At 37.2% G+C, this 12,198-nt stretch overlaps 1 protein-coding gene across 1 annotated transcript; it reads left to right on the forward strand.

Moving 5' to 3' along the window:
• The first annotated feature begins 3,315 nt into the window (after positions 1–3,315).
• LOC139715684 (aqualysin-1-like) lies at positions 3,316–8,591 on the forward strand. The gene is made up of 8 exons (XM_071627232.1): positions 3,316–3,429; positions 4,039–4,179; positions 4,639–4,768; positions 5,345–5,454; positions 6,133–6,274; positions 6,860–7,044; positions 7,803–7,974; positions 8,452–8,591. The coding sequence occupies exons 1-8, from the start codon at positions 3,316–3,318 to the stop codon at positions 8,589–8,591; spliced, it is 1,134 nt and encodes a 377-aa protein (XP_071483333.1).
• Positions 8,592–12,198: the final 3,607 nt, after the last annotated feature.

The raw sequence follows: 12,198 nt of genomic DNA on the forward strand, positions 1-12,198 counted from the left end.
ATTTGCACCGATTTTTCAGTCTTTTAAATGTAGCCATGAGGACTTTTTTTTTTGTTGTTGTTGTCCCGGCTACCTCTGAAACACTGAATTATTGATAATTATCTACGTCGATGAAGGGCAATTTGTAAATCAGTTGCAGTAAAAAAAAAATGCCGCAAGAATTAATCAATTAAGAAAGATGAATAAAAATCTCCCAACAACACCATTCATATATTTAAAGGGCCCACTTGAGAGAGGACCACAAAATGATTGAAAATGTGTGTGTGTGTTTGTGTGTGTGTGTCTGTTTGTTTGTTTGTGTGTGTGTGTGTGTGTGTGTGTGTGTGTCACGCCAGCCATACTTAGAATGATATGAGATGTGCCGAGATGAATTGATTATTCAATGACTGCTGAATTCATGTTGCTCTCGGACGATCATAGAATATTAATTAAAAAGCTGAATACGAGTGAATACGTTGAATAAGAAATTATAAGTCGGGTTGTCGACGTACGGGGCAACGTTAACCACTTTACGTTGCCTTATATAAACTGACTCCCATGTAAGGCATAATACAGTACACAATAACGAGTCTACTGGCAAATAGTGACTGGAGCAAATAATTGTTTCAGACCTCCTCTGACATATATACATTTTTTAATCCATCAACGATAGCTAGAAAAACCATTGAGGTACTTTATATCCCTGCCCAACAATATTGCTCTGAGAGGATAATTGGAGGGAAAGATAATTTTGTCCATCTTGTCAACCAACATAAGTTCTAAACGAACAGTTTTTTTTTTAAGGTGAGATGATAATCATAACACTCATAACTAAGATCATTGTCGTGGTACGTTTTTGTGCCATGAATTACCATATACTATAAGTCAAGTCAACATCTATTTGCTAAATCTACATCTCTTGACACGGTATACATGCATATTTTTTTCTTCTGATTTTTAGCATTATCATATGCCATTACTTTGGCTATACACTTCCACTACTCTTCAAAAACTGGTCTCATACATCACCATCTCAGGGCCAACATATCCGCCAAAAGTGAATTTTAATAACGTACTAGTCTATTATTAATTTCCTCATTTCATTTTTTAATAATGATGTTTCAGTTTCAGTTTCAGTTTATCTTATTTAATCACGGCAATTTGCTTCAGCAAAGCTGTTCTTCTATAAATCCGTGAACAATATAAAAATAGCAGAACTACATACAAAGTGCATATACAATAATAATGAACAAGTGTCAGGTAGCGACAAAAACAACGAAACATTAAAAAGGTACAGCAAAAAAAAAAGGAAACCGGAGCAAATACCCTATAGAGGAACATGTTATTTCAACAATATCAAGTAGAGACAGGGAGAAAGAAGGAGAGACAGAAAAAAAAAATCCTGGGCAGTTGCTTAGGCTACAGCAGATATACATCAAGAGCTCGTTTGAAACTCGACAGAGAGCTTACATTTCAAATCATAAGTTAACCAATTCCAACACTGGACTCCTCTACAGGAAAGAGTTCTTTTTCCGACTTCTGTTTTTACCTTACACAATATAAATTTCTTCACCAAAGCTAATAGGGTAAATGTCTTTACCCTATTAGAGCCCTGACATTTCTGCTTGATCTTGCTCATCAGCATCATCAGCACCTCAAGAACAGTATGTGGATTTCGTTTTAGCACCTTATTGTATTATCTAATATTGCAGTATTTCTTTTTTTTTTTGCTGTGTTTTCTCTTGCTGTTCACACGTTTTGCTACTACTTTCGAAATTAAGTCTTCAACATCAATACCGCAAAACCAATGTCTGTGCAAATTTACTCTACAAAACTAAAAACGTTTTTGTTGTCTTATCTTGATACGTTTACCTATAAACAAACGTGTAATTATCATGACAAAGCAAGTTTTGACAGCCCTCGAAAAAATGCATCTTAAAAAGCTGCACATGAAAGCCAACCTATGTATGAGATATCACTTTAAACGCTTAAACGCTTTCACACCACGGAAGCAGTCTAGTTTCACATCAGACCTAACCTACCCACCAATCACAATGATTTCCATCCACCCCTTTGCACTTTGTTTGGTTTGGCAAAGGTATAGATAAGTTACATTATTAAAATAGATAAAGAGATAAAATAAAAAAGACGCCTTAAACTACCACATGATCCATTCGTGTGACCGCATGACCAATACGTAAAAAACGGTCCATGACGGGTGATGACAGTCTGTCCAGAATCTCCAAAATGGCGGCAATAATGCAGCGTAGTTTTTTCCCCTCCCTTATTAATTTGATTTCGTTTTCTTTAAATGAAACAAGATACCAGTATATGAATTGTTAGTATGTATTAGATTATTATTAGATATTCAAAACTGAATGACACTGAATAACAACTGAATAACAACAGCAACAACCTGTTTGAAGAAACACTCGTACATAATTTTAGGTTTTGTTTAATATCCATGATTTTGTAATGCCCATGATTAAAGTAAATACATTAGTGGTTACAATCATTTTTGACAAAAGTTAAGTTACTACATTCAGGGCTTTCGATACATTCCATTGAAACAAATCCAGGCTCGTGCAGGAACGTCTTTGTTTTAGGCCAATTTTCTTTTTCAAAAAGACACGTGATGATAGTCTTTGACGTCAGTGCGGTATATGCGAGTACGTGTCAGAATATCAAAGTGACGTAACCGGAACGATGGATCGTCATTTATCACTAATCCTCTTATAGAAACATGTGAAGCCACCAGGTGACGGACTTTTCATCCTCTATAAAAGCTGGAAGAGGAGACGATTCTGTTACTGGTTCCAAGCCATCATCAAGAAGACACTGGTAAGTGATCACTAGAATTTCAGTACTCTGTATTGATTTCAGTATACCAGTTTAATGGATCGACACCTTTGTGTCAGATGGGATACAGCGATCCGCCTTCATGGCCTTAAGAATCGGAATTTCCGACCAGTTGTTTCAAACTTATCCCAATATGTTTTTGGATCTTTGGAACATCCAATGACACTTCTTCGACAATGGATCGTGTGAGGTATATGGGTGTATTTAGTATAGTAGAAAATAAATTCACCCAACATTACCAGTGCAGATCGTAGTCAAAATTCCATAACCGAGTAGACGTCATACAGGCTCGTTCAATAATTATCATTAATGTGCAACATTATGTTTTATTACATTCATGACTGACCTCTTCCAATTAATTTTGCTCAGGTGAGTTTTTGAGATTTACAAATTTATCTAAACTGATATATCAGTGGAATATCTTCTTTTTTTATATTGATTGAGAAAAATCTTTGTCTCAACTCTTAAATCCAGAAAATGCGTGGTCTTACTCTCTGCCTCTTCGCCGCCCTCGTGGCCGCCGCCTACGGCATCGCTCCTCTCCAACGCGTCGCGGAGAAGATCCAAAACAAGTACCTCGTCGTCATCGATGTGAGAACGCCCCGCCTATTCCCGTTCGAAACCTCATTCGAAATAACTTTAAAGAATAACAGAAATAAGTATTTTTCTGGAACTCTTGTTAAATGTCTCACCTTCGGTTGTTTAGGAAGAGTGTACAAATGATGTGCCTGCATGCAAAGTTATATTTAATTGTTGATCTTGAGATATATAGGTTCAGTAATAATTACAATGCACAATGATTTGCTTTTTATCACATTTAACATCGACTTGGACTCGTCAGAGCATTATGGTCTACTTTTTTTAAGGGGGGGGGGGGTATTTATTTCTCATGGTTTGTAGCTTAATGTTGTCTGTGTATTCTTTGATTTCACTAAGGATGCCGTGTGAAGCAAACACGAAATAGTGCGCTTTTTTCGATTTCGTGTACTTCCGACATGGTATTAATTGGGGTTCGAAATTTTGATTGAGCTTTCAAACCATAAGAAAAAAGGGAAGTGTGCTTGACAGTGAACAAGTCCACTGGTCAGTTTAAGACAACGGCCACTTTTGATTATGAAAAATAATGACCCTCGTTCACTGCCATTCGACACTTGCAAGGCTTGATCTCTATCAACAACAACAAAAATCATTTGATTTTAGGAGAGTCTCGACGTCGGTGACTTCGGTGGTCGTCTGTCCGCCGCCTTCGCCAGCCGCCGCTTCAAGCTCGCCAAGATCCTCAAGTCTTTCAAGAACATGAAGACCCTCTCAGTCGAGCTCAGTGATGACGCCGTCGAGTTCGTAAGTCTCTCATGATATTTTGTGAAGCAATAAGAATAATAGTAATCAGGCAGTAATAGTAAAATCCACCACGATTTTGATTATCAATCTTTTCTTTCCCTTTAGAAAACACCGTGATCCATTCACGTGACTTTACAATTTAGGCATGTTAGGAATACAAGGATATTTTAAGAAATAAAAATGTCATAGCTGTCTCTTCGAAAAGTAAAGTATGAGAAATAACTCGATAAAGAACAAAGATAGCGTGAAAGGAATACGGTTAATTATTTCTGGTGAAATATTTGCCACCCGTGTATTCACTGAGTAGGACAAAAATAATGATTACAATATGAACACATTTTCTCATGTAAGGTTAGTTGCGAGAGAAGAAAAATGGCAAGACAAGATGATTAATACAATGAAAATGACATATTTATCAATATAGAATACAGACGTGTTTCATTATCATGATTTCATTAGCTGCGTCGCTTTGAGGGCGTCGTCCACGTGGAAGAAGACAGTGTGGTCCGCACCCAGGCTGTTGCCTCGTGGGGCCTTGACCGTATCGACCAGAGGTACCTTCCCCTCGACAACACCTACTCCCCATCCAGTAAGAATCCTCCTCTCTCTGATTCCCGTTCTAGCTGAATTCCGTATAGGCCTACACCCTAAGAAAAATAGGGTCTACTTTGCACCTTTAACAATGTCCCCCTGGGAGCACCTTTACGGATGCAACTTTGCACCTTTCAGAGCAGTGTCATGATGGGAGCACTTGATGGGTGTAAATGCACCTTTCTGGTCTGAAAGGTGCAAAGTTGCACCCGTTATGGTGCTCCCATTGTGATCGTGATCAAATAACTGATAGCAATCTAATGTAATGTGCTTTATTAACGTTTTGACAATCCTACGAATGAAGTAGTGAAAATTTGAAGAATTCAGACAGAAGTATCTTGATCTGATTCTATCATCGCAATTTCATATAGCTTATATGACAAATATGAATGAATTATTCTTGCTGTCCGGCTAATCAACAAGTGCACCTTTTAAACGTATTTGTTTGCATAGATATATATGTCGTAAAATGCTTTCCGTCCAGCATGATTGACCTTATGAAAGCAGTCCTAATCAGCAAAACGCTTATGTTTAAGTTTACGTTTTAATAAGTTTCTAACATTTTTTTTTTCAGACAATGGTCGTGGCGTCAACGTGTACGTGATCGACACCGGTGTCTGGCCCACCCATAACGACTTCGGCGGGCGTGCTGTCGCCGCCTACGACGCTGTTGGTAACAACAACGTGAGTATCACTTTGTAATTACGTCAACTGCAGGCAGAGCAAAGTTATATTCAAATTAGTTTTTAATTTATCGGATATGTATTCGCTCTTTCCATAATGTACAATTAATTTACCTACACAACAAACATGAACATAAAAGACACATTCAATACATGTATCACTTACACACAGCTCATCTTCACACGAAGTTTTCACATTTTTTTTTTCACAATGCACCGCTGTGCCTTTTTTCTTCATTTTCTTTCTCCATTCTGTGAGTGGTGACTGTAGAGTATCTCATTATTTGTTGTAGAAAACTAATTCTTAGGCCACTTTGATCCTCGTCTAGAGTTTGAATCGGATTATGATGATGGTATATTCTGACATTGTATTTTGAGTTGTTTATCCTTTGAACGGCAGGTTCATGCGATTCTTAAGTTTGCATAGCATGAAATAACACCTGCTCGTCTCCATCTTGTATTATCATGGAAAATGTCGTACTTTTTAAAATCACTTGCCTGTTACACTTGTTATATTCTACTCAATCACTTTGTTCACTAGACTTTGTGTTACAGATTGAACAATAAAATCGATCGATCAATCATTCAATCAATCAATCAATCAATCAATCAATCAATCAATCAATCAATCAATCAATCAATCAATCAATCAATTTGTTCTCTCGTGCCTCCCATACAGGGAATCGATTGCAACGGACACGGTACCCACTGCGCTGGAACCGTCGCCGGAACCAACTATGGTGTCGCTAAATACGCCAACATCTACGGCATTCGCGTTCTCGGCTGTCTTGGCTCTGGCTCTACTTCTGGAATCGTTGACGGTGAGTTTACCAACATCCAGCAGCAGTGCTGCTTACCAACATGTCTAATGCACTGTGATGACATTGACCCTGTCTCGTCTCGGTTAAAAGTGTATTACAGTTACTAGTATTGCAAACAAGATGTAATTTTGATGAATTCAAAGGAATGTTCACAATAAGCTCCATCTCAGTGAATTTCACCATACATTCCGTAAATTTATATTATCATGGTGTGTGTTTTTTCTTAGATCTTGTATTTAATGCGCTTTAGTGTCAAGTTTCTTAACTACTTGAGATGCATTTAAACTTCAAAAATGACTTTATCAGAAGGTTGGATTTTTCCCTTGCTGTTACAGAGGTTGTCACAAATTTTGACAAATTATACAATTGTAGCAATAAACTACATTTACTATATATAATCATAAATTAATATATAATATATATATATATATATATATATATATATATACTATATGTATATACTATATATAATCATAAATTTTGTGATTACATAGATTAGTCTTAACTAACTTAGATTTCATTTAGGTTTGATTATGACAGGTGACAATAATTAGGCTAGAATTGTATTCCTTGCTTCAATGAAAGGTATGGACTGGGTTGTGTCCAACGGCCAGAAGCCCGGAGTTGTGTCCATGTCTCTTGGCGGAGGAGCCTCCTCTACCACCGACGCTGCCGTCAAGCGCATGTACGACGCCGGATTCACCGTCTCGGTTGCCGCTGGCAACAGCGACGAGGATGCCTGTGGTACCTCCCCCGCCAGGTCCGGATACGTGAGTATTGATTCTTGCTCCATCTCATTCACTGTCGCTGCCTTATATTCTTAATTCCTTTTTGAAATACTTTGCACTGTTTAATAGGATGCAATGAAAATTTTGATCGCAAAACCATCTTACTCCATTCTTTTCAATTTGAGATTATTTGCAACTATAAACCTGGTAAAAAAAGAACAAAACAATAAGATAATATTGGATATTTTAAGCATTACTTCCTTAATATTCCTTGTTATGCAAGAAGTGACGGAACACTGAAGCGGTTTTATTTTGATCTATCTGATGATGGACTTACTTTAAAATGTGTGAAAATAAAGCTTAATCGTTCTTCCGATTAAACTCTTTAAATCGATGTTACGAGGAAGTCTATGATGTATGTTTTGATCATAAAGCATGTGTTGCTCTGAACAGTAAGTACATGTACATTCATGCATTTGATTCAGGTATGGTGTAAATCATGCAGTGGGCAGAATGTTAAATTTAAATTTATGTTCATGCACCCCTGCAGCTTAAATCACTGATAGCTATTGACCTCAAATCTTGAATGTGGCATAACACTAAATGTATATTGAATTCTTGTAGTACTAGACGAATGACGTAGGCACCAGAAAATTGTCGTTGACAAATAATTGTTTCCGCTTATTCATGTGTGTGTGTGTGTGTGTGTGTGTGTGTGTGTGTGTGTGATTATGTTACTATAATTAATTTGTGCGTTTGAAGATGAGTATTAATGTACTTGCTTGCTTGTGTGTGAACAGGCCCTGACCGTTGGAGCCACCGACAACACCGACGCCCGTGCCTACTTCTCCAACTACGGATCCTGCCTGAACATCTTCGCTCCTGGTGTTGACATCACCTCCGCCTGGAAGGGATCCGACAGTGCCACCAGCACCATCAGCGGTACCTCCATGGCCTGCCCCCATGTCTCCGGTATGACATAGACCCCATTTGTTTCCAATCCTCTTTACCTACTTTTATCTTTTGGGCTGTCTCATTTTTTTTTTGTTCTGTATTATTTTGTTGTTGCTGCTGTTGTTCAACTGATTGACCATTACGTGTTGTCTATCAGCTTTGGGTGGCATTAATATACAAATCAAGATTTGTGATCGTTGGTATTTATTGAACATGAAACATTGTCCAAATTGAAAATGTTAGGCGTTTGATACTTAATTTTTAATGTTGTAAACACAACACACTCTGATTTGTGTGGAAACTTTAATAATAAATGAAATGAAATGAAACGAAATGTGGAGGGGAGGCTAACGATTCAGGATTGAAATGTTCAGTTAATTTAGAAAATATATCATGCATTCTCGTCCTGGGCTGGCTAAGCGTCCTAATGATTTGCAGTGTTTCTCCCCCATCACCAGTCGACATTAATAACTTCACCCTCTTGTCTTAAAACAGGTGTTGCTGCTCTGACCCTCGCATCTTCTCCAAATATGTCGCCCTCTTCCGTCTACTCTGCGATCCTCAACAGCGCCACCAGGGGTCTGGTTACCGGCAGGGGATTCCTCTCACCCAACCTCATGCTCTACACCGAATAGGTGGTTCTACAAGAATCAAACCAAACAGAAATATGAAAAAAGAGAAAACTGCTGCAAGATTTTACGTCTGCCTAATCAATCGTTTTCAATTTGACCCCTTGGAAAAAGGGGAAACAGAAATCACTGAAATCCTCCACTGACTTGATGTCGTCAATAAAGTGTCAGAAATATGATCCCCAAATATCATACTTGCCTGTATTTTCTTCTTGTGTATTCAGAGATATCCTTAATTAGAAATAACTACTCAGCGCTGACGATCCTGAAAAGAAATACAACGTTACATAAAATAAAAGCTATTAGGAAAGGAGTGTGTGATTGATGTGAATTGAAAGAGTGTGGATGTGCTTGTAAGCCTACGTGTTACTACATTACAATAAATAATGGAATAAGGTATGTATGCACTCTAATGGCTGTTGCATAACGGATCACTATTCGAGCTCCGAAAACGTTGAACATTATTCAAAGATGGACATTATGCAACAATGTAGAAAATAGTATTCGTTCAAAGAGAATACAATGACGGGGAAAACAAGTATATTACATCCACCCATAGTTGCCCCTCTCGCAAAGATCTTCAAGTGCTAGCAACACAACACAACACTAAGGTCAATAGATTTAAAATCTGAACGCGGATGAATAACAATCAACATTTTGAATATCACTGAATCAATGGTAATCAGTCATAATCAATAATATCATGTACAAATACATGAGTAAATGGAATGTACATTTGTTGACATACCAACCGATTAGGCTTTTTCATTCTTCTTTTTTAGTACAACTGTTACAGAGCAACCATGGAAACATTCAAATGGAGGTTGTTCTTATTTGAGGGGGTTGAGGGAGTAGCGTGAGGAGATAAATGATAAAAGAACAATGTTAATGCTGGATGTATCCCTTTATGAATGCAAATTCCTCAATCCTGACCATGAGGCTCGATAAATCTGACTTCCTGAAATTTTACCAGCGATCATAATTATGTATAATTATATATATATATATATATATATATATATATATATATATATATATATTCACAACAGTAGGTCAATATAAACTCCGTTGAAGACGTAAATTTGACGAATTTTCGCCCATAGGGCTTTGTCAAGTCAATACATTTGACACTTTATTTTGAAGCAGATCAAAATAAAAGATGCGTCGTCACTGTGATGGTAGCGCGTCCATCACAGTGACGACGCATCTTTTATTTTGATCTGCTTCAAAATAAAGTGTCAAATGTATTGACTTGACAAAGCCCTATGGGCGAAAATTCGTCAAATTTACGTCTTCAACGGAGTTTATATTGACCTACTGTTGTGAATCTATACTTTCTTATGACTCCGAGCAGAAACTATTATTTGCTGTTATTCATTTATATATATATATATATATATATATATATATATATATATATATATATGTATGTATATATACATATATATACATAATATGTTATATATATATAGATATATAGATATATTATATATATACATATGTTATGATTCATATTATCATATATATTTATACATTAAAAATTTCTTCATAATATCAAGAGTGTAGGAGATACAAGGCACATACAACATGCGATGTTTTCATCTGCGTTGCTTATTGAACATATTAGTTGTTTATGAACCATTACAAGAAAAAAAAATCTACAAAAACTTAACAATTCAAATTTACCTGAATAAACGCTTTAAAAAATGTAAGTAATATTCCCCAAACATTGATGCTTTGGTATCCAGTTAAACTTCTTAAACCTTATCAACCTTATCACACATTTCTCTTTCCTTCCCCTTTCTCCAACTCTCTCTAGATTTCAGGTCCTTCTTTCTACTATCTCCACATCCTCCCTTGTGTTTACCTTTTTCTCTCCTCGTTCACCTCTTTTATTTCTGTCTCCATTGTCTCCTTCTTTCATGTTTTCTTATCATTCATTCAAACCAACCTTACTCACTCCTCTCATATACTGGCTTCCTATCTAGTAAACTATGAAATAGTTGTATCGGAATGTAACAAGATTTTTCACTCAGTGCACGTCAGGGCTTCCTAATAGTGACATTTTACAAGATTTATTTTGCCGATGATGATAAAAGCAAACTTTTGTTTCCAGTTTCGTCACGAAATTCCTTGTGCGCCCTCCTGATGGGGAGGGGCGAAGTACTACAGGTCACAAAGAAGGCAAAAAAAAAAAAGAAGAAAAAAAAGAAAAGAAAAGAAGACCAGATACAAAGTACTTGTAGATACAAAATGTATGTTGTTGTATGTTCGGACACTAGTTTCAAATATATGGTCGATGATTGGTGGTTATGGGATTACTTGTGACCCCAAGATTCCCCCCCCCCCCTCGTATTTGACACAAGTTGGAGAGTGCTGTCGGTGGCAGAGGATGCAGCTCGAACCTCGCGCACAGCGCACTTTTGTTTCGACGAGGTGATGTGCCTGTTTTCATCTCACCGTGCCCTTATACATGGTGATCTTGCAGCACAACTCCGGACGGTCCCGAGCATGATGTCGATGCTCCCCATGAACTTTAAGGTAATCTCTTGCTGGGTTCAGGAGAGGTGGAGGCGGAGGACTGGGGTCCGTATACAGCCTCCTATCGTAACTGTTGGCACATATTTGTCTAAATTAATTTTCATCTGCCTCTTTGCAAGACCAGGGGACCGTTTCATGAAACTTTTTGTCAGTGATTTACACTGACAACTGTTAAAAGCTACTGAAATCCTTGCGTCTGATTGGCTGATAGCAAATTTGTCGGTGAAAACCTCCGACGAACTCGTTGATGAAACGCCCCCAGATGTTCTGAAACTCCTTTTGCAGCGTTATACTTGCACAGGCAAGAGCATTTTTCTTGGCTTGTGACATAAGGGATCGTGCTGATGCGCTCATTAAGAGCGGATGTTTCACTGTCAGTATTATTTTGTATTATAGCATAATCATTCACATCAAACCAGTCATAGCGTTCTACTGGTTAATAGAGGAGACATGTTAAATAGGAGTATAATAGACAACGTCTCTGAAGCCCTTCTGTATGTAGCCCCATTGATCTGTGATGTGTCTATCCCGTCTGCGTTCAAGACCAACGCTCTGCAAGTGTTTCGTCGGTTACAGTTCGTTATTCCGAAGGTTCCCTATGCCGAATGTTCGTAATTCTTAAAATGAAATAAGCTTCATAATTCTGACGTTTCATTAATCCAAAAAATGAAATAAGGTTCGTTATTCTAAAAAGTTATTTGATCTGAAAGTGCGATAAGGTTCCTTAATCCGAAAACGAAAAAAAAAATGTTTGTTGGTCCGAAGGTTCGTTCATCCGAAAATGAAAATCAGAGGTTTGTTAATCGGAAAACAGAAATGAAGCTCGCAATTCCGAAAAAAAAAACTTTATTCAGTTACAAGATACGATGTTGCAGCTAAAGAACAAAATGGTAGAATATTAAGGAATGAAATTTAATGAAAACACCACATATACAGAGCCATGTATGTAAATACACATAAAGTAAACACAGGCAATATGCATACTTATTGGCAAAGTAGAATACAATCTTACGTGTAATCATTATGTTACACAATATTGATGAAAACAAAAGTAATACACTGTATTTTCTTC

The sequence above is a fragment of the Diadema antillarum genome, unplaced genomic scaffold (genome assembly GCF_040938485.1).
Source record: "Diadema antillarum isolate AM-2024a unplaced genomic scaffold, OU_Dant_1.0 scf00000053, whole genome shotgun sequence".
Taxonomy (NCBI): domain Eukaryota; kingdom Metazoa; phylum Echinodermata; class Echinoidea; order Diadematoida; family Diadematidae; genus Diadema; species Diadema antillarum.

What these genes read in the sequence shown, in the direction of transcription:
- LOC139715684 (XM_071627232.1), top strand. Translation starts at nt 3,316, where the DNA reads ATGCGTGGTCTTACTCTCTGCCTCTTCGCCGCCCTCGTGGCCGCCGCC. An exon ending in GTGATGACGCCGTCGAGTTC is followed by an intron (nt 4,180 to 4,638) that starts GTAAGTCTCTCA and finishes TGATTTCATTAG; the next exon opens with CTGCGTCGCTTTGAGGGCGT. An exon ending in ACGCTGTTGGTAACAACAAC is followed by an intron (nt 5,455 to 6,132) that starts GTGAGTATCACT and finishes CCTCCCATACAG; the next exon opens with GGAATCGATTGCAACGGACA.